Here is a 27,134-nt window from a genome sequence, read left to right on the forward strand (position 1 = left end):
AAGAGCAACTCTGACTTAATGACATCTTTATTAAGACACTTGACAAAAAAATAAGCAACCATTTACTTCCCTTTCAAGATTTGTCATAAAAGATATTGCTTGATCAACACTATCTAGTAGCTTTAAAACCGACTGGTCTGAGTAATAAAATTATTTTATCGACGATGAGCCTTTTATTAAGTGGGCCAAACAGCTTTTGAGTCTCACCACATCTGCTTGCTTTCAAGACACCAACTCAGCCCTCCTGGAGTTCCTTCTTTGATGGGCATGAAAACTCTCATCTTGGGCACCCAAGCAGTTTAAACAAATCATCTCGTTAAAGCAAAACCTTCGCTAACCTGTTCTGCGAGGAGCTCAAATGACAACCGCAGCAAAGTATTGCAGGGCTGGCACCCTCCCTGTGGCTGAGAGGCTGTTACTTTACATTCCCTGGGAGACCCTTGCAGAGGGCCACTACCTCAGTCAGTGGTAGAGCATCCTACTTGCAGAAGGCCCTCCTGCCCTGTTCAAGCCCCAGCATCTCCAGGTGGGGCTGGGGCAGACTCCCACCTGAAGAGCCAGTCAGCCTGATGGGCCTGACTCAGTATAAGGCAGCTTCCTGTGCTCCTAAATAGGAAAGTGCTTCTCCTTCCTTGCTTCTGAAACGGAGAAACTGAGCCCAGAGCAGCTCTGAACAATGAGGGTTGCCAAGTCCAGGTCCTGAGAAGGAAAACCCTGTTACCTATATTAATTCCACCAGGGGAGCCTTTACCCATGGTAATAATGCTGCAATGGGTGGTCGTCTCACCAGATTTGGAGGAGGTGAGCACTTTGCTCCCTTAGACCAAGAAAGGGGACCGCCTGTTTTGCAAGACAGGCCGGGGGATTTGGGGGGGGGGGACCCCTGCTCTTTGCCCTCCCTTTCTATTCCGTTTCCAGAAGCGCTCTCCGAGGTGTCGCGTCTGGAGAGCCCCGCTCAACCACCCAGTTTTTGCCACGCCAGCCAGCCAGCCAGCCAGCCAGCCAGTCGTTCCTTCCTCTCTTTCTCTCTCTCCCCGCTGCCCCGCCACCTCCCCCCGGGCCAGCCGCCTAGAGCGCTCCGTAAAAAGGGAAGTGTCTCGCCGCCAGGAAGGCAGAAAGCGTCGGCCACCGACAGCCCGGGAGGCAGGAGGCACAGCCCTGGCTGGAGGCAGGAGGGCCTGGCTGCCTCCCTCCTGACTTGCCTTGAGCTGCGACTTGGAGACTTTGCCGCTCCTGTCCAAGTCGAGGGCGGTGAAAGCGTGCCAGATGGGCTTGAGCAGCTCGTCCTTCGGGCTCCCCATGGCCCGCCAGCTGCAGCGACTCCGCGGCGCTCGCTCCCGCCTCCTCGCGCCTCTCTCTCCCGGCTGCCGAGACACGGGTGGCCGCCTCGACCTGCCCACCCGTAACCGCGCCCAGCGGCCAACCCCGACGCCGCCTTGCCAGGGCCGGGCGAAGGAGGGCGGCGCGCGAGGGAGCGCACGGCCTGCAGGCTGCGTCCGCTTCGCCAGAGGGCGCCTCTGCCGCCGCGCTCAGGAGCCCTAGGGGCGGGGAGGGCGCTGCTTTTCCTAATCGCTGCCGGACCTTCCAGAGCCTGGCGTCTAAAAGTGGACCCCGGCCTTGTCTCTGATCGTGGGCGGGGCTGAATCTCCACGCCGGAGAGGTCAGGTCCTCCTCGGGGTTGCAAGACGCAGAAGTGCCCTCCCCCCGCGCGCGGAATCAGAATTACCGGTACTCGGCGGCGAGGCTCAGAGTTTGTTGTTGTTGTTTAGTCGTTTAGTCGTGTCCGACTCTTCGTGGCCCCATGGACCAGAGCACGCCAGGCACTCCTTTCTTTGTTCATGGAGTTTTCTTGGCAGGGATACTGGAGTGGCTTGCCGGTTCCTGCTCCAGGTGGATCACGTTTGGTCAAAACTCTCCACTATGACCTGTCCATCTGGGTGGCCCTGCACGGCATAGCTCATAGCTTCTTTGAGTTATTCAAGCCCCTTCGCCACGGCAAGGCGGTAATCCATGAAGGGGAGTCTCAGAGTTACTTCCACGTAAATGGGCTTAGAACTGCAGCCTTCGAACAACAAAATGACTTGCACTCCTTGGCAGGTTTTGAATAAACATCCACAAATTTATTAGTAGACTATATGACAGACAAGACAATGATATGTACAATTTTTAACATGTAGAGAATGATATGTACAAAGAAATCAGAGAGGGGAGCTGAGGGAAGTCCTTAGGGGGTAGGGAAGGGGGGAATAAAAAAAGGGGGGAAATGTAATTGGTTATTTTGATTAATAAACTGTTTTGTTAAAACTGTTTAATAAAAATATATTTTAAAAAAAGGAACTGCAGCCTTCGCTGAGCTGAGGGCTTCCGGGGATGATCTCAAAAGCTTTGCCTCCGGTGATATTATCAACATTTCTCTTTTCTGAAAAACTAGCAAGGATGTGGAAAGTGGAAACAATCTGATGCTGGAAGAGATGCAGTATTCTGACCTCTCTTCCCTCTGTCAGCTTGACTGTACAGGGTGGATTTTTATTACAAAATACTTTATCTTTCTTTTGTTGTGTGTATGACTGCTTTTTTATAGGTAAAAGTACCCCTGACCGTCAGGTCCAGTCGGGGACGACTCTGGGGTTGCACGCTCATCTCACTCTATAGGCTGAGGGAGCCGGTGTTTGTCCGCAGACAGCTTCTGGGTCATGTGGCCAGCCAGTGGCGTAGCGTGGGTTGTCAGCACGGCAAGTAATTTGCACCCCCTAACCCATGGATTTGCGCCCCCTAACCCTAACCCCCAGATGTTGCGCCCAGTGCGGCCGGCCCCCCCTGCACCCCCCACGCTACGCCACTGTGGCCAGCATGACTAAGCCTCTTCTGGTGAACCTATTGTCATATTCACCTATTGTGCTTTAGATGTGAGAATAAGATCCCACTTGTTGTTTAGGATTTTCCCAATATGTTTCTAATTAACATATTTTTTCTATCACTGCTCTAGACATAACAGTGGTATCCATTCTTAACCTGAAACTGTTCTTCACTTTAGCTAATGGGGCCTGCCGTTGCTGCCATGTGATTACTGTTCTCATTCTGAGGTAAAATTCTTAACCCGAGGTACTACTTCCGGGTTAGCAGAGTCTGTAACCCGAGGTGTTTGTAACCCGAGGTGTTTGTAACCCGAGGTACCACTGTATTAGCAAGTTTCTAGGAGTGTCCTAGAGCCAGCCTATTTGTGTTAAGCCCTCCATTTCTGTGCAAACTACCTTTTCTTCCCATTTCAAGTCACTAAAAACCCCCCATGTGAGCTCTAAGTGTGTTTAACCTGAGACCAGATAGATATAATTATAGATGTGTGCAATGATCTGGTGAGCAAGCATAGAGAAATCAGCATCCAGCCTCCCCCCCCCCCCAATTAAATAGGGTGTGCTTGCATTTCTGTAAACATACAGCAGAGATGTGGAGATTCCAAGTACAAATATATTTTGTCTTTAATGAGGTGCACTACCAACATAGTTTGTGAATGTTTTAATTTAACACAAATCTTTTGCGCATTCAGACTTACCATCTGAAAATTCAGAAATATGTTCTGCAAATCCAGCTTATAGTTATTTCCAACCAAACAGGATAATGGTGCTTTTAGGCAGTAGCAGGGAAATTACCTCACCATCTCCTAACGTGACTCATACCTTTAAAAGGAAGCATTCAATAGATTCTGCCTGGTTCAGCAGAGAAGGCTACCATGACCTTTCCTGTAAAAGCTTCATGACTCTTTGTTTAGCCAATTAATAAAAATTTTTGCAGCTAGACACTACACAATTGAAAATGTAGGCTGCAGTCCTACTGAGCACACTTACCGAGGGTGTACAGATGAGTAAAGTATGAGGAAATCGGACTGGTAGATAACTTCTCCCCCCCAGCTTGGTTTATCATCCAGGAAAGTGTCAATCACCATCCTGAAGTGATTTTCACCCAGATTAAGTCTTCTTGCAAGATGTCTTATTGCTTGAACTTTTATTTACTTCTCTTAGCTTCTACACAGATGAAATTAAGTTTAAGCAATATTGAAATAATCTGGCAGCGCAGCCTAAACTTGAAAGGAATATGTCCTGTTTGTTTGTTTATTTGTTAAGACTTTAACAATTTGAAACCTGGATATTTAAAGGACTTCTCCCACAATACTAGGCATCTACTGATATTATTGTCAGAGGGCCTGCTTCAAGTTCCATTGCCACCAGAAGCCAAATTTGCTAGGGCATAAAACAAGACTTTCAGCTGCAGCACCCATAGATTGGATCATTCTACACTGGCAAGGCCTGGCTGGCCCTCTTTTTATTCTGGTGTGCTTCCCAAAGCAATTTGTTTTACCACACCTTTCGTTTCATTTTGTTTTCCCATCCTCTGGGGTTTTAATATCTGGATTTCTGATTAGTCTTGATTGCATTATGGATTGCTTAGTGTGTTGACTGACGCTGTCAGCTGCCTTGGTGGCCCCATGAGGGGCTGAATGGTGGGACAGAAATATTTTAATTACCGTATTTTTTGCCCTATAGGACGCACTTTTTCCCCTCCAAAAATGAAGGGGAAATGTGTGTGCGTCCTATGGGGCGAATGCAGGCTTTCGATGAAGCCTGGAGAGCAAGGGGGGTGGGTGCGCACTGACCCCTCTCACTCTCCAGGCTTCAGGAAGCTATCCGCTAGCTGTGGGAGACGCAGCTCTCCCACGGCTAGCGGAGAGCTTGCCTGCACCCAGAAGTTTGGGGCACGCTGAGCTCAACACACCCCAAGCTTCGGGCTTCGCGCAGCGCTCCGCTAGCCGTGGGAGAGCTTGCCGGCACCCAGAAGCTTGGGGCGCGCTGAGCTCAGCACGCCCCAAGCTTCGGGCTTCGCGCAGCGCTCCGCTAGCCTTGGGACTTCAAGCCACGCGACTTCGAGCAGCTCTCCCACGGCTTGCGGATAGCAGCCTGTTCTGGGGGCTGGGGTCGGGGGAAGCTCAGGCTTCCCCCGCCCCAGCCCCGCACCTGGTGGGGGAAATAATTTTTTTTCTTTATTCCCCCCCCCAAAAAAACCTAGGTGCGTCCTAGGAGCCGGTGCGTCCTATGGGGCGAAAAATACGGTAATTTACAACACACTATAATATAAACGTCTGCTGTCTAAGAGTACTGTAGGCCTCAATACTTTACACAGGATCAAACAAAGCATTCAAGGTAGACAGGCAAATGACACTGCATTGATAAACACAGAGCAGGACAGCTGCCAGGGAAGTCATCTAAGGGTTTGGGACATGCCTAGAGGAGGGCAACAAGGATAATGAGGAGCCTGGAGACCAGGTCATTTGAGGAAAGATTGAACAAGTTGTATATGCTTGGTCTAGAGAGGAGCAATTAAGAGGTGACTGATGGTCATCTTCAAATATTTGAAAAGTTGTCATTTGGATGGAGCAAATTTGCTTGCTGTTGGTCAAGAGGGTACAGTAGGTTAAAATGAGGAGAAAGGGGATTTGGATGTTAGGAAGAACATCCTGATAGTAAAAGCTATTTGACACTGGACCAGCTTGTCTCAGTAGCAGACTCTCCTTTGTTTAAGAGTTTTTAAGCAGAGGTTGGAATGTTGTAAACACTGGCTTTCCTACATCAATAGGGGGTTGAACCTTTGAGGTCAACTAGGGGACTTTGAGGTCTCCTTTCAAGTCTGTGAATAGATTGACTTTTAAAGAGGTGCACTACTAGCTACTGTTTTTGCATAAATAAAATACATATCATGAGAATCTGAGCTTTTCACAGTAAAGTGGAGTAATGCAGCTTGTTTTTGCACCTTCCTTCCCCTGCTTCATGTTTCAGCCAGAGCCTCTGTGTACACTGCAGCAACTCAAGTGTGAAAATAATAAAAGAGTCATGCAGCACCTTAAGGGCTAACAAATTTATTATGGCACAAGGTTATGTGCCCCACTTCGTCTTGTGCAGGATGTGAGATCTTGGTTGCCATTTAAAGAATAAAACTGTAGGGAGGGGACATCTGTCATGGATGCTTCCCACCCCCCACACTGCAGGAGGTTGGACTAGATCAGTGTTTCCCAACCTTGTGCCTCCAGCTGTTTTTTGAACTACAACTCCCATCATCCCTGACTAGCAAGACCAGTGGCAAGGGATGATGGGAATTGTAGTCCAAAAACAGCTGGAGGCACAAGGTTGGGAAACACTGGACTAGATGACCCTCGGGGTCCCTTCTAATCCTACAATTCTGTGATTCAATGAATATCAATGAGATGCAAAATTTGCTATCACAGCTAATTAGTGCTTAAATATACAAATACAGAGGCATACCTCTAACCTTCTACAGTGGCAGGTTGCTGATATGGTAGCATTAACAACTGTAGTGAGTCAGGGAACCTTTGTGTAAATAGACAATGGTTTTAGCTTCATAAGAGTGTCCAGTCTAAAAAAAAAAGGGGGGGGGGGAGAGAAAACCATAAACCAAAAGGTGTCTCTATTAACTATTTATCTATTCACCAGCAGGTGTAGCTACAGCCTTCTGAATGAAAATACCCTCAAGTGTCAAATTCTTAAATGAATCTAATTTCAGTGTTTCACTTCAAATAGGTGAAATGTCAATTGTAAGGGACCACGAGGGTCATCTAGTCCAATGCCTCCTTGCAATGCAAAAATATTTTTGCCCAACATGTGGCTCAAACACACAACCCTGAGATTAAGAGTCTCATGATCTGTCACCTGAGCTATCTCTTCTTTGAGTAGGTTATACATTTTGACATGAAGTACACATTTTTTTGGTGCTTGCACTGTTGTAAGGTGCCCTAGAAATGTGCTAAATAAAATTGTAGCATGGATATGGACACCTCAGCTGCTACCCACTTCAAGCGCATAGCAGATGATTTTCCCATTTCCACTTTCAGAGTAAACAAGTCCTGCTCCTTCATGGCAGTAACATCACCACTAATATACCATATGCACGAGTGACATGGGCAGTCATAGATCTGGCCAGATCTGCTCATTTTGCATAACTAGAGTTGTCACGTCTGTCAGCATTTCTTAGTATAATTTATACATGCTTAATACTTACTTTATTACATTGATGTACATTCTGCCTTTCCTTAAGGACCTGAGGGCATTGTACTTTCTGTGTGCCCCTCCCAATTTTATGCTGACAACCCTGTGAAGTGATTAATCATTTAAAATACAATTTGCTAGTGCCCCATTTAATGATATGGACTTTTTCAATTTAACATCAAATATAAATCCATGGTTGTTCTTAAACTGCACTATTTGCTTAAATCTGTTATCTAGGTGTGCAATTTTTTCATCCACCATAACATGGAGGAATTCTATGTAAAATTTGCCTGTTGTATCAAGAATGGGGGTCATCTGATGTTTCACCTAGGGAAAATGTTTCTTTCTCACATGCTTCTTAGTGCTGGATCGAAAGTAGATTTAAACCTCGCCATCAAGCCTTGTCCTGCGAGGGGGACGATTGTGATACGGGCCTCCATGTAATAGGAAGTCAGGCAAGTTTGGTGTGTGTTCCTTTTTTTAGAGTGAGCATGTGGGTTTTTCTACATGTGTGGTGTGTGTGCCTGAGTGGACACAATCACATGGACATGCACACTGGCTTGTACCCCATGGAGGACTGGCCAGCACAAGATGGGGCCTTGGTCAAAAAAATGGTCTATGGAAAGATATCTATATGGAACATGCCTGGTGAATCTTTCCCAGCCTCTTATTGAAAGCTATCATGAGAAAATTCAACATTCCTAGGCAGCATGCTCCATTAGATAAAATACAGTAATTATATTAATGCAAGACTTTCGAGCAAAACAGGTACTCTCACCAAGGAGGCTCTAAACTTTTTCCTGAAGGTTACTTGTAACTTCCTGTTCCCATCAGGAGTTCCATCCTATCTTGGTTTCAAGTGAATGGCATGTTCTGCTGCTGTTGTACCTGTTCGTTATTTATGCAAAACTTTTCCATTTGTCTCAGTAACTCAGTTGGCTTTCCTGTGTGCCTTATCGTAATGGACCCAGATCATTATAGCATGGCCAGCTATATTTATAAAATAATAATTTATTACTTATACCCTGCCCATCTGGCTGGGTCTCCCCAGCCACTCTGGGCGGTTCCAACAGGAGATTAAAATACATTAAAACGTCATTAAAAAACTTCCCTAAGCAGGCTGCCTATTTGCCACTTCTGTTAATGGGTATATAGTGGTACCTCAGAAGTCGAACGGAATGCGTTCCAGAAGTCCGTACAACTTCCAAAATGTTTGGAAACCAAAGCGCAACTTTTGATTGGCTGCAGGAAGCTTCGGAAACCACAGAAACCCCATTGGACGTTCGGGTTCCAAAGAACGTTTGCAAACCAGAACACTCACTTCTGGGTTTGCAGCATTCAGGAGCCAAAAGGTTCCTCGCAAGGCATTCAGGATCCAAGGTACGACTGTACCTGGATTCTAGCCTGTACCTGGATGCCCAGGTTTTGGTGGTGGCTATGGCTCATGCACCAACTGCACCCCTTCGTTGATATCAGATCTGCCCATGGTGATGCATGCCTTACATTACATTCCTGTTGGGACTACTATCTCTCTCTCCATGGATCTGCCTTTGAAAAGTAGTCAGAAGCGTCAGCTGGTCTGGAATGATATGGCTAGACTGCTGACTGCAGCTAATTACAAGGAGTATGGTACTCCTGTTAAAACATCACTGGCCAACGGTCCGTTTCCAGCCACAATGCAAAGTGCTGGTTATGAACTATAAAGCCCTGTGTAGCCTGCATCCAGAAGAGGAGTTTGGATTTGATATCCCGCTTTATCACTACCCTAAGGAGTCTCAAAGCGTGATCTCCCTATCCGAATCTGTCTGTGGGCTAAGATCCTCAGGTGAGCATCTCCCCTCACTCATCACATCTGAAACATGGTTGGCAGTGACATGAGCTTTTTTTGTGGCTGCTCCCAGGTTAGATTTGTTCTCTTTTTGCTGGCAGGCCAAGACCTTCCTGCTTAGACAAGCCTTTGGAAACCAAGGTGTATATGATGCTGATTACTGGGCAAATGTTTAAATTGCTAGCTTTATGTGAATTATGTATTTTAATTACTGTACTTTGTCTATTTTATATTTTGTAATTGATGTTTTTAAATTCTGCAAGGTACCTTGGAATCCCAACTTTGGAGAAAGGCAGTATATTAAATAAACAAACACTGAGCAACTACCACAATAAAGAGCTCATATTTATTGACAGACTGGAAAGCACTACACCCTTGTATTGCCTCAAATGCACAGACAGACATGAGTTTCCTCAACAGGATTTAGATGAACAAGCAGGAATGACCAGCTCAGTGTGAGTGTGTGTGCGCGCACAAAAATATTCTTCACAGGTAGATTTATAGACCATTAATGGGATATGATACTCAAGGCTGACAAAAACATGACAATATTAATTTCAAAATGTCACTTTAATAATCTGATTCAATACTAATTAAGAACAAAGTTAAACATTCATATAGAAAACGTTGGTTTAAGCCAAAAAGCCTGTAATTGGTAACATCTATTTTGGCAATATCAGAACAGATCATTAGGAGGGCCAATTATATTAATTTTGCAACTAAAATTGAAATAGATTTTAGCTGGAGCTTCTGGTGTCTCAAACTACAGCTTTCAGTATCGTACACTATAACACTTTTATACATTCAGTTTGAAAATGGTAACAGTATACTTATGTACAAGTTCTAAAAATATGCCAACAGGTACACTGAAATATTAACACATAAAGGGAAGATGAGGTGAAGGGGAGGAATTAACTTTTGGAGAACTTTATTAGAAAGAATGACAAACAAACATTTACACTAATAATGTAATTCAAATATAAAATTGGTGCACAGACTCTGTACACAATACACTAGCTTCAGAGAATGAAGCTGCTTTCAGCAGGGCAGCTTTGATATTTTTCACATAATTTTTTTAAAAGCCCACTAACACAATGATTGTTTTAATGCTACAGTTTTACAGCAAATACAAACTAAAAATAGCAGCAGTTTCACATGGCATGTTTCCACAGGCTTTTTCCTGTGGTCTACGCAATGCCTAACAAAGTGCTCCCAGTTGAATACACAAGTAAAATTCACAATAGTTTACCTGACACCAGGTATGGTTCAGCCTGTTGGCCTTTGGCCTCTCCCCATGTCATTTTTTTCCTCCATTCCAAATAGAGTAGTTTACTCAAAAAAGCCCATTAGACTACTAGGAAAAGATCTTTCCCCTGAAATGCATTAAGAATGAGAAGCAGCAAACCACTATAGTGGTTAACTCTGGATGGTATACTATTCAGTGTAACTAAAAGGCTTGAAAGTTAGCGTCCTGGTTTCTTTAAGGAGCAGGAGGACACATAGGGTCAGATCCAGACTTGACATTCTGCAACAGAAGAGTTTCTTCCGTTCACAGAAAAGCCTGATACCCATTGGAAGCTTCTGCTGGACAAAAGCAGCAATTTTCTCCAATTCCACCCACAGCTCCCACACCACCTCCCACCATTTTCTGGAGGGTCCCTATATCCTCTGAAGCAGATTTTCAGGAGCTGCAGGGAGGGAGGGTTGGTGAAAAATCACATTTGCTCCTTCTTGTGGTGAGAGACCTCAATGAGCAGAGTGCCACTCATAGGAAGCCTGGATCCTACAGTTATTTAACTGCATTTGGGAAAACTAAAATTGTAAAAGACTTCTTTATAACACCAATGATAGTGATTTAAAGAAACAGAATCCTCTTCCTCTCCTAAACTAGTCCAGGAATATTCCACAATCTTCTTGAAAGCTTTCTGGAACGGCCAATTCAATATATTGTCAGGCTAACTGAACGGTTCATTTTCTTTCCATTAAGACGAGTTGTTCTAGTCTGTGCTGTAGATCTAGTTGTCATTCGATCTGTAATTTGAGCTCGCTCTTCTGCTGCTGCTTTTGCCATTTGTGCTTTCTTAAGTTCCCTGGAACATAGAAAAAAAGTCATTTTGCCACCAAATAACTTGCATCCAAAATCATTCTAAAGAGACAAGAACAGTAATTCAGGGTGCAAACATTTTATTGTAACATTTTTTTCTTGTCTACCAGCACTATTAGCAGAATCACACAGAGCTTTCTACAAGAATACACTGCAGCAGCACTGCTGGATCAGACCAAAGGCCTATCTAGTCCAGCTTTCCATTCTAGTGGCCCACATTTCTAAGTGGTGTACATAAAAAAATTAATTCACAGAAAATTGGACAATAAAAATTTATCATAAAACCAAACACGACCTTAAAAATGCATGCTGGAGCAAGGAATTCTGATATTTTATTGATATAAAATTCATCTACTGATCCTGGGTTCAAGTATTAAGAGGGAGAAAACAACTTCCTGTCCACTTTCTCCCCACCTCTATCACATCTTTCACAATGAAAGCAGATACAAAGAATTCATTCCATTTTTCTGCAATCTCATCCTCCATTAGTACCTTTCCCCCAACTTAACTCGGTAACAGTCATTTCCTAAACTCTGATTTTGCCTGAATGGTAGTGTGTTTTAAGAGAGCACACATTTGATATTATGCTCTCTTCACCATCCTGTAAATATACTTATGTGTTTTCCCTTTAAAGAGAGGGAAGAGAATACCTTGCATTTTGACCTCCACTTTGTAGAACCAAATGCTGAGACCTAGTAGCTGTATTCATTAGGCATATTTAATACATAAAGTTCCCCTAGTCCTCGTCAAACTTTGTAACGTCCACTTTTTGTTACTGGCATTTTTTGTCACCTCACAGACTAATTCTGGTCAAGTTCAATCTTAATACTGAGGTGTCACCCAATAGTTTGTAACAGCATCAACTGTTGCTGCGTGGATGCACAGGGACACACACAGATACACACACAGACACAATGCTGAGGAAGTTGCAACTAGGGCTACTAAAAATGTCCACCAGTTGAAGCTTTCAGGGCAAATATGCTGTCAAAAAACCTCTGTTCTCCCCTTCAAAAAACCCAGTAAAAAGGTTTTCGGCAATCGTTTGCCAAGACAGGCATTCCGTCAGCACCACTGAACCACACCTTTCTGGTTTAGTAGTAAACTAGGGACCACATAGCTAATGTGACTTGCATATCATCTGAACACTTTGTATGGTCTCATACAAAGGGAGAATTTGCCCATATCCTTCCCATTCAGAGATTTACATACTTTCTCCTCCTTGGGAACGCAAAGCTCTCCCCATGGTAGATGTTACTATATGAACCTGTTTCCTCCCCCCTGCCCCCAAGTACTTAGAAGCAGTCTTTACCAAATCAAAGTAAACACTGTAAGAACCAGAGTTTCAAGCAGCTTCCATTCAGTGTTGGTATCTTGTTAAACAATACCTAAAGCAAAAAATATGGTGTCTGCTGTACTTCAAATCACTGGTGCTACGTTCAATGTGCTTCAAGAGAAGTTGCAAAATGTTTTATTTTGTTGCTTATGTCTGGAGTTAAATTAAGAGGTTACATAATAAAGTCTAGGTTTTTTTTGTAACAAGGAACAGAGTCTTCTGCTACTTGGCTCTTAATATTATTTCCTAGATTTCTGACACTGAAGTTGCCACAGTATGGATTCAACTTACTTCTGCAACAAAGAGTTTTTGAATTTTTCAGCATTCAGTTCTATTCGTAGTTGCTCAGCACTCTTTCTGGCAGTAGATAACAATGCAGAATGCTTGACTAGAGCTACTGCTGAGGGTCTTTTCTCTGGATCAGGGTTTATCATAAGCTGAAATAGGAAAGAGATGAAAATTAAGGCTGACCACCCTTCCCTTAAAGAACATGTAGCATGATGCCAGGAACACAGATCACCTTCTTACCTTCAGTAACTCTAATAGCTCTTGACAAAGGACTTGTGGAATTCTAGGGAGTTTTCCTTGTCGAATTTCATGCCAATGATTCCCATTGGCTGGCAGTGGTTCGGCACCAGCAGCACACACCACAGTTAATGCAAGAGCAAAAATATCTGCTTTTGGCAAGTAATTGTAGTTCTGCAAAGGAAATAAAAGTTTACAAAATCCCACCAGAACAATATATCAAGGCATAGATTCTAAGTTTTCACTTTGTTCATGCTTTTACTATGTTCGTTTAAGTCACTATGAGTTCACCTTGCTGGAAAGAAGTGACTATTAATAAAGAGTTTTGCTTTCAGAAGGGGCCCTCCTGTGAATGTAACTCTACTTCAATGAAGGGAGGATCCTTCCATTCATAATCAGAGGACCCAAACCCTAGTCATGAGTAAGATACAATTAATTATTTAACTCCCATTAGCAAAACACTGTTTACCTCTTGTAAAACTTCATTGGCCAGGAAACGACTATCTCCTTCTTCTACTTGTGGACTAGATATTCTAGTTACATGACCAAGGTCACCTACATTAAAGAAGAATGGGAAGAAGGGTTATTTTCTCAAAAGCAAAAACAAATAAAAGGTTGCACAGGAAAATGTAACTCCATGCCCCCCTACCTATTTTGAAAACAACCCTGCTAGATGTCCATTCATCATCATCGCCTTCTTCAGATATAGTAGTTGGAATTGAAGTCCTAGATATGAAGATATTACCTGCCAAGGAATAAAAATAGACATTCGTCAAAATATAATCTAGTTTCAGAATTTGCACCATCTGCTGGCTTCTTTGAATAATTAACCCAACAGCCTTCTGGGAAAGAAGCCAAATTTCAGGACAGCCAGCAAACAAGCATAATCTAACAACAAAAAAAAAAAAGATCCAAAATAAACTGAACAGCAGTTGGCCGGCTGTATGTTTTAGAACTGATTTCTTTCATTGTTTTCTGTATTCAGAATGAAAAAGTTTCCGTTACTAAGGTGTGGTTCACTGGTTATTTTACTACCACATATTCAATCATCTCTAAAAATACCTTCAATGAAGGAAATACCAGATCTCTGAATACTTACTGGGCTTTATATCCATGTGCACCAAGGACATTGAATGGATATACTTTAAACCACGGGCAACTTGTAGAAGCAAATCTTTCAATTCTGGTTCACTGAAATAGCGCATACTTCTATAGTTTTCGCTTATAGCATCAGCTAAACTTCCACCTAGAAGCAAAATTAAATAATGTAAAAGTAGAAAATTCATTTTCTTGTAGGCCAGAGGTAGCCAAGATGGTGCCCGCAGGACATTTTGGACTCTCATCAGGCCCAGCCAGCACATCTAATGGTATAGAATGATGGGAGCTATAGGCTTGCAACATTTGGAGGGCACCATATTGCTACCTTGGTTCTAAGGCCAATGCATGCTGTGTTTAACAATACTTAGCATTTGTATAACACTTTTAAAGTGCTCAAAGCACTTAACATGTGTTACCTAGATGTAGTTCTTGCAACAATAATGTAAGGCACATATAGCCAACATGGTATCTTCCAGATGTTGTTGGGTTACAAATTCCATCAACCCCAGCCACTGTGGCCAATGATGACAGGAATTGTAGTCCCAAAAAACATCTGGAAGGCACTGCATTGTCAAGGAGCTAGTAGGCTGTAGGGGTTCTATCCAATTCCCTGGGCCACATGTTCGAGAGGTCTAGTCTAGGGTTAAGGGACAATAACAGACAAAAGAAAAGAGACTCTAAAAAAGATACATGAGTAAAGCTATATAAGTACAACCACATATTAAGCAAACCAGATTATTTATATTTTTGTTCTGAAATATTCTAGACTGGGTATTGAATTTTTTCTTGGAATGAAGATCCCCAATTTGTGACTCAGGAAGCAAGTCTAGTTAATCAGCTGAAATGTTTGTAAGAACATTCACTTCCTGCCTATTAAAGAAGCTCACAAATTATTTGAATTTTGTTGTATCATAAATTGTCTAAAATTCATCTGATCTTTTACTTCTACTTGCTTTATCCTAACTGTAACCACATGTGTTTGACATTAATATAAAATGCTACTGATTCAGAGACTAAGATGAACAGAGCACTGCTTGTACAAACTAGGCTCCAATCCCCACTTCTGCCTCTTGCACACACCACAAAAGCCACTTCTTAAAAGGTGAATGACCCTCCAGAACAGTGTGTGATGGGGCATGGGGGGATTCAGCAGGATGGAGCAACCAAGAAAATTTGCTAGGTTGTCTTCTACAAGCACAAATGCCTTTCTGCTCATGTAAGACATACCTGGCTGGGTCCAAGCCAATGGCTGCAATCCTGTACCCCATTACACATGCTTAAATTCCATTGAAAGAAAAAAGACTTAGCAAGTGCACCATTGACTTTGTTGGCAAATAAGTCAGCAGATCTCCCTCCCCTTTCCCAGACAAGTTTAGCATCTTACTACAACTATGTTCCCTTAATAACCAGAATTCATAGTAAGGTAAATTCAATAGGAGCTTTACTTACCATTACAATACTCATTCTGTATAAGCATATGATCATCTTCTGCCCAAGCAGAGAAATATCTCACTACATGTGAATGCTGTCCCAAAACTGCATGAGCATAGACTTCTCTAAGAGCATTTTGCCTGTGGTATTAAAACAAATTAAATAAAGCTTGAAACTGGTTTAAGGAAGCAAGCATAGAATGCTGGTCACATTACAAGAGCAGTTAAATTTTTTGAGTTGGAAGAGGCATGAACTATGGCATAGGGGTGCTGTGTTTGTTATGTACAGGTGAATGAATGATAGTTTTGCAACTATAAACATTTCAGTATTGTAGCTGCAAAGACAATACGTGAACAAATCCTTACATGCCTTGATGGGATTATTTTTAAAATGAGTATGTGCAGAGGAGTGAAATAATAGGATAGATTACTCACTCATCAATTGAGCCAGCCAAGGGTTTCTTAGAACGCTTTATTGCATAGATGCAACCATCAAGCCTTTTCACACATTTGAATACTGAACCAAATTCTCCAGATCCAATCTTTTCCAATTCATGAAATTCTGTTGCATATCGTGATTTCATATTACTTTCTGTTATGCTGATCCGCTAAAAGGATTGAGACAAACAAGTTTGAGGAAAAGGGCTTCTTAAAAGGTTAATCCTATGGATTTCAATGGAACTTTAAAAATGCTTACTTAGGAATAAATGGGGATTGTTTTTTATTTTTATTTACCTTGGCAGGTCTCGTAGTTTCATCTTCAGGCTCTCCATCACTTGCTTCCATATCTTCACCATAGGAGCTGTGACACAAACAATAAGTAAAAGAAATGCTATGAAACCTTCACTTTCATCGATAAGTTACATTTTACTTTCCAAGCAATTTAATCAAATTCATGAACTGTGCAAAGCCATAGCTACCAGACCACTTCCAGACATCTTTTTTCACCCATGCCAATAGTAGGGACAATGTAGAAGACGGCTAAAATGGCCGCTGTTTCTTTAATGCGAATAAAGCTGGGTCAGCATGACTCAGCGGCCTGCACCAAGTTGTATATATAGAGTGAGAAATGTTAGTTTGGAGGCTGGTGTTTGGATTGGTTGGTTGGTTAGTGCTGGTGTGTATAGTTATTCAGTCGTGTTTTGCACAAAGACTTTTAAGAATAAAACTCTGCAAGGATATTCTCGTGGACTCTTTTATGCAGACAAGGGTCCGAGGACCAGGCTGAAGAGACAAAGGGAAGTCAGAATCCTTTCCTCCTCCTCCTTTCTTCTTCTTCTTTTTGCTTTTTACAAACACTGACAGGTGTGTGCACAAAAAGTCATGAGGGAAGCTGTGCTGCATTGAGGTGATGTGACAGAACGATTGTTTGAATAGATTATGTCAATTAATATTGTGCCATGCCAACATCTCACCGCAGTAAGATGTGTGTTTGTGTCAAATGCAGGGAAGAGAGACTGCTAGGAGTCATACTCCTAAAAAATGGGAAGCAGAACAGGTATGTAAAAGGTTACGTTTAGGCTCAAATTAGACCTCATGCTAAAGGTGAAGCTGTCAGAATTTACCCATGTTTCCCTGGGCCCCACTGTAGCAACAACCAAATGCGTAGAATGGAGATGAAGAAACTGAATATAACAGCAGCAGAGAAAGAGCTATATTTGCAGCCCATGTTCAGCAATCTCAGTTTCACCTCAAGATCTACAAACTAATATCTCACAGTGTTAGGCAATGTTACAAGTTCTGCTGTACAATTTTAACCACTTGTGTTCTTAAAGCCTCCCTAATTCTATACCCAATTATTCACTTGAAAATAAGGATAGTTAAGTACAATCCCTTCATTGACAGGATTGCTACCAAAAGTTTATTTCTTAAGCAGTTTATCAATGACCAGCTCTAGACACTTACTCATTCCAGTGTGTTCTCTTTCTCCTACGACACTGCCCAACTGACGACTGAAGGAAGAGAGAGTCTGGAGTGAAGGGATTAATGTTCACGTGAGGTGCTTGCCCCACATCAGATTCCTGTTTTACTAGTTTTCCAACATTCATAAAGAGAGAGCCACCTCGGAGTTTAGCTGAACTTGATCCCATTCCTTCAGCTCTACAAAGTAAACTCTGAAAAATAAAGGAAACGAGTAAATTAACAGTTCTGTTCCATGTTGACTTAACAAGTTAATGATTATTTGGAATTTAAACGAATGAATAATCTTTCCAAATATAACATTTGTGCTTCCCCTATGGCAAATTACTATGGCATAAATGGGTTTCCTATTCATTGTTTCATATGTAAAATCTAACTGATTTTGGTTATCAGAGCAATGAGCAAAGCAGAACTAAACACACACACACACACACACACACAAATACACACCCCTCACCTCACCTGCAGGCTTCCTAAGTTCTATTAGACATATTGTTTAATCAGTTTTTATCTTGTTGTTCCTCCCAAAAGAGCCCAGAGTTGAAAACATATTAGTATCTTTTAAAGCATGCTAACAACACCTAAAAACTATCACATTCTCTCAGCTAATGGTATGGACATAAATGGAAGTTGTCTCCACCCAGCTTTTCAGTGACCTCTGTTTTTAGCCACAACTCACCCTCACCCCCAGAAGCTTTCTGAAGTGTTTGGGGAGATGCCAAAGGAGGAAAGAGTCATCTTCTGGCAATCCCCTTCTAGTGGAACTTCTTGGGATCCAAGGCAATAATTGGTGTGAAACGCTTTAAATCAACAGCATTTCTGAATCAAGAGTTTCTTTGTTAATAGAAAAGAAAAATAGTTCTGGCAAACAAACATCTCTCTCCCACCCTTTCTTTAAATCACAGCTGGTGTTATAGGCATGCCACAGAATGCAACACAAGGTGTTGATCAGATAATACAATTATTAGTTCATAAAATCTTCACCTGGATGAAGAGCAAGACCTGATCACCTCCTAAATATAGAAGGCTAACTAAAGATGCTTCTGTCCAGCTCTTGCCATTACACACTTAGTTACACATTTACGTTGCCTACTTAAAATCAGCAGAACAGAAGTGCAACTCCAACCAGTAAAACACTGTAAGCTACACATTGTTGGCTTTGACCAGTTATTGACAGAAGGAATTGCTACAGTTTTTAGATAACAGCAATGTGCAAGACTAGTTGTCCATGCTTACTTTCATCTTGCAGTCAAGAACATGTACATATCAACCCATGTTAATCAAATCTGCCAACTAGGTGAAAGAATTAGGAGTAACTATTAGTATTATTAAAATCTGTATACTGCCTTTGAGCTGTAGATCCCAGAGTGGTTCACAACATAAAATCACAATATGAAAACCACAAAACACATAGTAAAAAGTAAGAACAAACTAATAATCTCCTCTCCCACAACACATTCAAAAGAGCATCAGATGTTAATCAGCCAAAGGCCTGGTTGAAGAGGAATGTTTCACCTAGCAGCTGAAGGTGTATAATGAAGGCACCAGGTGAACTTCCCTGGGGAGAGCATTCCACAAGCAGGGAATAACAGCAGAAAAGGCCCGTTCTCGTATTGCCACCCTCAAGACCTCTCATGGAGGCACACAATAAGGGCCTCAGAGGATGACCTCAGGGTTCGGGTAGGTTCATATGGAAAGAGGTGGTCCTTGAAGTATTGCAGTCCTGAGCCATTTAAGGTTTTATAGGTCAAAACCAGCACTTGAAATTGGGCCCAGAAACTAATTGGCAGCCAGTGCAGTCGGGCCAGGATTGGTATAATATGCTCAAACTGTCTTTCTCCAGTAAGCAACCTGGCTGCCGAATTCTGCACCAGCTGAAGTTTCTGAACCATCTTCAGAGGGAGCTCTGTGTACAACGTGTTGCTGTAATTTAACCTAGAGATTACAAGAGCATAGACAGCAGTAGTTAGGCAATCCCTGTGCAAGTAGGGGCACAGCTGAGCCACCAGTCAAAGCTGATGGAAGGCACTTCACACCACTAAGGCCACCTGAGCCTCAAGTGACAGAAATGCAACCACAAGTACCACCAAGCTATGTACCCGGTCGCTCAGAGGGAGTGTAACCCCATCAAGAGCAGGCAACCTCCCATCCATCCTGTTTAGGACAGCCCACTAACAATTCCTCAGTCTTATCTGATCTAGTCCATTACAGAGGCAAGACAATGGTCCAGCACATCCACTGCCACACCTGCAGGTGTAAAGGAACAGAACTGTGTGTCATCAGCATATTGCTGACAACATACTCCGAAGCTCTAGAGGACCCCACTTAGTAGTTCCAAATATATGTGAAAATACACTGAAGGCTCCATGGGGCTGAAAAATACTCCCCAAGCATCATCCCCTAGAAATGTCCACCCAAGTAGGAATGGAACCACAGCAAAGTGGTGCCACCCACCCACTATTAGGACTGCAAGCGTTAATCAATGAACTGGTAAATTTGACAATAAATAAATGGGAGTCTAGAAAGTCATACCTGAGTCCTGTTGATGTAGATGTCCTTTATCCTTCTTACCTCATTCAAGTTTACTAAAAATCACACAACTAAGAGATGACTTTTCTTTCCAGTTTGTAGTCAGAGCCAACAGTTTGCCATACACTGTGGAAGCTATTACAATTTTTGCTCAACCACAGGCAACAGAAGAACTCAACTGACACCATATACAGCAATGCAGTACTGAAGTATCTTGACCTTTTTATTTTTTTGACCCATTATGACTCTCATGCCATATTCTAAACCAAAAGAAAGCAGACATCCAAAGCCCCCTCATACATACAAATAAACTGCCACCGTGCCACCAATCACCAAACTTTCAGTATTATACTTGGCCACTGACCGGTTGCTTCGATATAGTTTCAAAACTCTGATAAAAGCCAGGTTCTCAGAACATAAATGGTTTCATTTAGGCCCACACTGGCAACAGCAAATATTAAACATTGCTGAAATTGTGAAAACATACTTCTTTTTGTCTGGTTGAGGGTGAAAAAGAATCACCAATAGAAATTAGCAGTATAGCATTTTAAAATAATAGTAATACGTAAGAAAACTGTGCTCTCTGTAAGATGTATTTGAAGTATAATATGCATAGTGCTCATAGAGCAGTGGTGTCCAAACTTTTTTCAAAGAGGACCAGATTTGATGAAGTGAAGGGCCATGAGGGCTGACCAAAGGGCTGACCAAAGTTACAGTGGACACTCGGGGTTGCGAATGTGATCCGTGTGGGATGCATGTTTGCAACCCGAAGCGTTCGCAACCTGCAGTGGCACATGAGCGCATGCGCGGGTTGTGATTCAGCCCTTCTGTGCATAGTGCAATTTAGCGCTTCTGCGCATGCACGACCACTGAAACCCAGAAGTAGCCTGTTCTGGTGGGTCCGTAACGCGAAAAAACGCAACCTGAAGAGCGTCTGTAACCCGAGGTATGACTGTATTGACCTTTTTTGAGGACTGAGGTTGTTGAACATTTTGAATTTTTGAGCTTTTTTATGGTTGATCTTGTTGAGCTTTTTTAGTGTTTTACCCCAGAAAATAAAATGGATTAAACTGACCAGTGGGCCAGATTAGGCCCCCAAAACAGACTTTGGACATACCTGGCACAGAGGCTACTTAAAATAAAATGGGGATGAAAATTATATAGTTATTCACTGCAAAGTTCATATTGTATTGTTAACCAGAAAGTGTAATCCTATCTACCATGCAGTTAAATCTAATGAATAAAGAAATACCAGCTCCTTCAAAGGAGAAAAGGTGATAGCCAATTTAGTCATCGTAGAATAGAACTACCCTTCACTCTCAAACATAACCAAGAGAACATAACGTTAATTGGTTAGATCCAAACTTTTAATACCATATATACAGAGTTGGCTCTTCAGCTAGCCCATAGTGGCATGTGTGGTGAGGTCAATATCCCCTCCCAACACTAGTACTGCTGCTGATTACTTGGACTGGGCTTAGTAGCAGGGATGTCAGGGCCTCATGGGCACATCAGTGTCACTGTCAGATAGGCCTCAACCTTGCTATCACTTTATCCCATCTATTATCAATAAATTATGACCCTCCCTTCACCAGACAGTCCTAGGATGGGCTAAAATTAAAAATTCAGAATTAAAAACCTGTAAAACAAATAGTCACAAGAATATGGTGGTTGCTAAAAACACATTTTTTATGTTTCAATGCCAAAGAGGTGCATCTTCAGCATGCACCCAAAGCTGTAGTGTGAAGGTGCCAGATGTACGTACCCCTGTGGGGAGGGGATTCCACAACTCAGGGGCTGCCACAGAGAATGCCCTCTCCAAGGCCATCTTCATCTCCCCCCCCATATACACAAACAAATACAAACTTCTGAGGACAGCAAAACTACCAAAAGTGCTTCCTCCAAGGTGGTTTGTAGGAAAGGAAGCAGCCTTTCAAATATTTGGGGCCTAAATTGTTTAGGACTTTAAGCACTTTAAATATGAGTGTGACCAACTTGAATTAATCCCAGAAACAAACTGGCAGTCAATGATAGGCAGCAGCATTGGTGGTGGCAGGAGGGTGGCTCCCTGGTTCCACCCCATGCTGCTAAGACAATTACTACTTACTTGCATCCTGATTCCAAAGCTAGAAAACCCAGATTCCCTCTTATGACTACAAAGCCAAAATATTTTTGGAGACACAATAAATTCAGCTTCACGTATGAAATTTTATTTATCTACAATACTGGCATTCTGCTCATCCAGTGCACTGATTGGCAACACTCAAGAGCAATTTTACGAAGTTTAAAAAAAAAAAAAAATCTTACAAAAAGCCCAGTCTCCTCCTACATCCCAAGCAGACATCAAAACATGAATAACTTCTCCATGATCTTAGGGAGTAAACATAATGGCACAGAAGGGAAAAGCCCTGTGTTCCATGGGCTGCACCATTTAGGGTTTTAAACTTCGAATCATAGCATTGTAGAGTTGGAAGGGACCCTGTGGACCATCTAGTCCAGCCCCTGAAATGCAGGGGCAACTAATTTGAGTGCTCCATTATCTTCTTTTGGAGCAACTTAAGTTGTGTTTCCCATGAAGTTCCATTGTATGTAACAGACCTTGCACATATTTCTCTTGAAACAGAAGCCCCTTGTGTTTTCAGTGTTCCTCAGTGCTTAGCTCTGGAGCATACAGAACAATTCCAAGGCATTCGTGTTCTTCTCCAGAGTGACCAAGGAGCCGATCCTCAGTGGCTGACTCACCTCCTTTCTTTCCCTCTGGCTCCAATCAGCACAAAGGGCGAGGAGACTCCTCCTCAGTGGCTAAAAAGCTCCTCTTTCATACTGATTCAAGAGCTCTATGAAACGGAAGACAGCGACTCCACTGCAGAGATAACAACAGGTATTCAACACCACCACCACCCAAAACCCCTGGACCACAACAACTTAATTACCAACACTTTGAATTGTGTGTAGAAATGGACTGAAAACAACTGCAGCTGTTTTAAGATGGGCATGCAGGAGCATTTAGTAGCATCCTTACTTCTCAATATGGATCAATTTAAATGTCAAGAGCAAAGAAAGCCCTGTGTAGAGCACACTGCAACTAAGAAATTTGTCACCATGCCTAGGTCATAGATGTGAACATCCTGCAAATTTATCTGGCAAAGTGCTATATAGCACTCTCTTTTTTACTTATTATATTACTATTCCATCCTTTTATTCAAGAAGCTTAGTCACTGAAGCTGCAATTCTATGCCCATTTACCAGGGAATAGTTAAGTTCCTGGAACTTACTTCCAAGTACACATGCATAGTATTATGTTTTTTCTATTTATATGCCTCACTGTATATATTATACTCAAATTAGTTCAATGCAAAACATTGTCTCACTTTATCTTCACAGTAATTCAGTTGAGTAGCTTGCCCAGAGGCATCAGGTGAGCGTCATACTTGAGCAAAGATTTGAACAGAGAACTCACTGGCCTAGGCTCTACAATCCACCCACTATAACAAAGACAGTTATGAGACAACATTTAACAAAATGTATGCATGTATCATTAAAACAAGCAGATGGCCTTCCAATTCATTCAGTTATCCAATACTTCTATTCCTCTCAAGATTCTTTTACATGGACAATAATGGTATCATAATAATATTTATTATTATATATTAGTACATTCATGAAAACGTTTAAAATTTAAAGCTGGAGTTTAAAAAAGCTAGTGAAAAAGTTTTCTTCCCTCTCTCAACTGTTACAAAAGCAGTTTGATTTCATGATGTAAAGGTGAGTGTTTTTTAACCGCTCTTCTGAATGTAAACATTTCAATTTCACTAAGCAAACTGGAAGGACAGTCTCAGGGCTCAGAAGTGTCCAGAGTAGCTTTCTTGTGGGGGGAACAAACAGCTGCGGCAAACTGGCCCTGCATCTTGCAATGTGGGTAAAAACTATTTTAGGCACAATTTGTAGCTCAGTTACATAATCTTAACGGACAATCTGTGGGCAGGGCTTACCAAAGTTGCCAATATTTCTGTAACAGGCAAGCTAGCTTGTTATGTAATAAGCACGATGTACAGGCTTGGAACTGGAAAAAATTATTCAAGTATTTGGCACCAACTTATGAAGTGTAGCTGAATGGAATTTATGTTTAAATGGCTCTCCAACCAATGAAATCAAGCAGCAGCCATTGTTTAGTTGGGAGTATTCTGCACTTTACAATGCTGGCTGCTGTTAAAAGGGCAATCCACATATAAACAGTGCAAAAAGGAGAAAATACGCAGGTACACCAACATGTTGCCTCTGTTTATTGACGATAACCTGCTTCACCAGCTGCATTTGGTATATACCTAGATACCAAGGCAGCCACTGAAATTTCATGGGGGCACACTTTCAAAGCACTGGGCTTCACCTGCCAAGTATGGTTTGCATTTGCCAACAGTCTCTCATTTCAACTTTCAACATGTTTTGGAGAACGGTCTGATGGCAGCTCTTAATTTTAAACGAGCGAAAAGGCTGCATGGGCGGACCATACGGATTCACTTCTCTCTAAGTTGCCAGTTATGGGGGGGGAAACCGACAAAGGCGAAAGGGGCGTGGCACCTATTCCTCAGAGCACCGCTAGTTGCATTGTCTTCCCTTTCCCCCGAAAATAACATTTTTGCTCTGATCAACCCAAAACGGTCTGCAACAAGCTTCTTAAAGTAAAAAAGCGAGGCAGCCTCTAACGCCTGTTTCACGGACTACATACTACGCGGGGTGGTCGGCCAAGGGAGCCGCCCGGAGACCTACCGAGCGCCCACGTGCTCAGACGGAAGCGAACCAAGCGGCGGTAGCGACTGAATGGAAACTCCCCGGCAGAGCCGACACGCCGGTGGGGTAGCCTAACCTCCCCCCCCCAAGCCCCGCACCCGCCACTGAGCCTCCGGATCCCCCCTCTCCCCCCCCGCCTGCAATTGTCCTCCGCTCGTCCTTCCCCCTCCTCTCACCTTCGGCGTGTGCGGGGTGTCGAAGAGGCGCAGTTTGCGGAAAGTCTTGTGGGGCGGGGTGTCGGGATACTCGGGCAGCGCAGAAACGGGACCCTGGTGGCCCCGGCACGGCAGCACCCGGGAGCGCGGCGGCGACGGTCGGCCGCAGCAGCGGCGGGGTCCTTTCAGTGGCGGCGAGCCGGCCATGAAGTAAGCTCCGGGCGATTTCACGGGGGACGAGGAGCCGAAGCCCTCCTCTTCCCACGAGTCTCCCTCGTCGCCCGGCAGCGCGGGAGGCGCCAGTTCCATCGCCACCTCCTCGGGCGATCGCGGCGGCGGCGGCGGCTCCCTGCGCCGAGCCGGGGTATGGCTCACGGAAAGCGGGGAGTCGGCCTCCTGGAAAGCCGAGTCTTCCCCGGTGCTGTTGCCGCTGCCGCCTTCCTCCTCCTCCTCCTCCTCCTCTTCGTAGCAGTCTTCCTCCTCCTCCTCTTCCTCCTCGCAGTCGCTCCCGCCGCCCGAAAAAAGCAGCTTCTGCCGGATCGGGGCTGCTGCCCGACGCGCCGCCAGGCGCCGCGGTCCCGCGACCGGCTGCTGCTGCGGCTGCAGACTCAGGAAACTCATGGCCGAGATCCGCGGGAGGCCCTCCCTTGTTCAGACGGGACGCTGACAGGAGTAAACCACGCCTCCCTGCGCTGAAATGCCCGTTCACACGACGCGCGACCCGTGCCTCGCCTGCGCGCTCCTCCACGAAGCTCCGGCTCTTGCCACAGCAGCAGCACACTCGCCCGTTCGGACTCCGCGGCTTTCCCGCGACCGTTAGTCACGTGCCAGGTCACGCCAGCCAATCACGCACGCCCCCTTCGTTTGAAAACATGGGAGGCGGGAGGCGGGGCTGTGCGTGGTGGCGTCAGACGGCAATTTGGCGCGAATTCGGGGTTGGGAGTAGGAGGGGCGGGCGTATTCTAATACCGTTCTTATCCTGGAGGGGCTCGAGCTCCGCGGGGACGTTAGCTGCGCGTGTAGCAGGGCCAGCGTTTGAACTGGAGCTCGTGCAAGTCCAGAGGAGGAGGAGGAGGAGGAGGAGGAGGGGCAGCAAGGGGGCTTCCCCAGGGTGGGGGATGGAGACAGTAGGAGCAGCAGCGCCTGCCCGTGCGCGACGTGACTCTTTCTGACTCAGCTGCAATTCTCGCCGTCTGTATTTGGCCGAAACTGGCTTGCTGCTGATGTAACTGTGTGTCAGCAACAGCCACCCGCTGGAGGGTCCCTTTTACCTACGGCCTGACAAACTGGTTTAGCAGTGAGCCCGAGGCTGTGATCTATAAATCATCCTGACAGTTTAAAGGCTGCAATCCTAGCCATGGGACACCTCCAAGGCGCTTTCGAGAAGCGGCGCGCGGCCCGGTCTAAATCGGTTTGACCGCAGCTTCGCCGGGTCTGAATAACGTGTGGATCAATCGTCTGCTGCTCTTCAAAATGATCTGCCTGTGTACCCACCGTGTGGTATAAAGAGGCTAGCTGTCTCCGGGCGTCGCAGCCTCGCTCACCGCAAAGCTCATTCAAGACCCTCTGGACGGGTTGCTTTGCATCAATAAAAGCAAAATTGTTGGCGCCAGCAGTTCAAAATATTCGGGTGGGGGGGCGCGAGTTAGCTGCGGTTACATTAGATTCCAGAGGCCCCCTGGTACCTGTATCCTCCGAAGGAGGTTCTCCTCAGAGGCGAGCGTACGCGCTGGGATTTTTAAATGGCTTCGCCCCAGTTAAAAGGAAACAACTCGCAGCCACCAAGAGAAGCAGGAGCATCGCCCGGCCTGCGCAGACAAGAATTCCCTGCGGCCAAACACTTCCACTGCGAAGGGAGGAGCGGAGCCGCCTCTCTCTCCCAACAGCAGGGTGGTGTTGGTTGCGGTAGAGAAAGATGGCCTTTGAGGAGGAAGAAATAAAAAGGAGACAGGCTATTCTTCGAAAAGGAGCAGGGCATTTGAGTGTGAATTTCATCAAGCGTGTCATCTTTCAGGACACGTTAAAGAGAGGGAAGAGAAACTGCTTGCAACACTGTCTTTTGATGACTCCGGTAGTAACCTTCTCCAAAGACACGCCCAAATGGGTTTAAATCTAAACACTTCCAGATTTCCAAAAGGAACACCTCACCCTTGCTGCTATCCCAGCTGAATAATTAGACACCTAATGTGTATGCCTCTTACCTAGTGCTATTTTTCTATAAATGGTGGAACTTGCCACGAACACCTCTCTTGTTCTCTTATAATAGCAATGGCACCCGCCTGAGAGGTGCCCAAACTGAGTTTTGACTGAAAAAAGCCCTGCTCCTACCACTGAATCACACTTCAGCATCTTGGGCTTCAGCCCTAGGCACATTT

At 44.1% G+C, this 27,134-nt stretch overlaps 2 protein-coding genes across 2 annotated transcripts in view; both read right to left on the minus strand.

Annotated features, from left to right (window-relative positions):
• SWAP70 (switching B cell complex subunit SWAP70) overlaps positions 1 to 1,379 on the minus strand; it is a 36,383-nt gene extending 35,004 nt beyond the window's left edge. The window contains exon 1 of the mRNA XM_081841173.1: positions 1,203 to 1,379. Coding sequence (XP_081697299.1) covers positions 1,203 to 1,301 — 99 coding nt within the window. The 5' untranslated portion in view covers positions 1,302 to 1,379. The remainder of the gene's footprint in view (positions 1 to 1,202) is intronic.
• Positions 1,380 to 9,428: 8,049 nt separating this feature from the next.
• Positions 9,429 to 25,595, minus strand: WEE1 (WEE1 G2 checkpoint kinase). Its single transcript, XM_081840807.1, has 11 exons — positions 24,781 to 25,595; positions 17,273 to 17,481; positions 16,103 to 16,169; positions 15,803 to 15,975; positions 15,387 to 15,508; positions 13,939 to 14,085; positions 13,489 to 13,584; positions 13,309 to 13,394; positions 12,843 to 13,013; positions 12,606 to 12,751; positions 9,429 to 10,967 (listed from the first exon to the last, which is right to left on the minus strand). Exons 1-11 carry the CDS (start codon positions 25,378 to 25,380, stop codon positions 10,817 to 10,819), a joined length of 1,968 nt encoding a protein of 655 aa, XP_081696933.1. The 5' UTR covers positions 25,381 to 25,595; the 3' UTR covers positions 9,429 to 10,816.
• Positions 25,596 to 27,134: the final 1,539 nt, after the last annotated feature.

Source organism: Podarcis erhardii (assembly GCF_964252035.2).
Source record: "Podarcis erhardii genome assembly, chromosome: 1".
NCBI classification, from domain to species: domain Eukaryota; kingdom Metazoa; phylum Chordata; class Lepidosauria; order Squamata; family Lacertidae; genus Podarcis; species Podarcis erhardii.

What these genes read in the sequence shown, in the direction of transcription:
- WEE1 (XM_081840807.1), bottom strand. Translation starts at nt 25,380, where the DNA reads ATGAGTTTCCTGAGTCTGCAGCCGCAGCAGCAGCCGGTCGCGGGACCG. An exon ending in TTGGCTGGCTCAATTGATGA is followed by an intron (nt 15,509 to 15,802) that starts GTGAGTAATCTA and finishes TTAATACCACAG; the next exon opens with GCAAAATGCTCTTAGAGAAG. An exon ending in ACAGAATGAGTATTGTAATG is followed by an intron (nt 14,086 to 15,386) that starts GTAAGTAAAGCT and finishes TTTTGCTTCTAG; the next exon opens with GTGGAAGTTTAGCTGATGCT.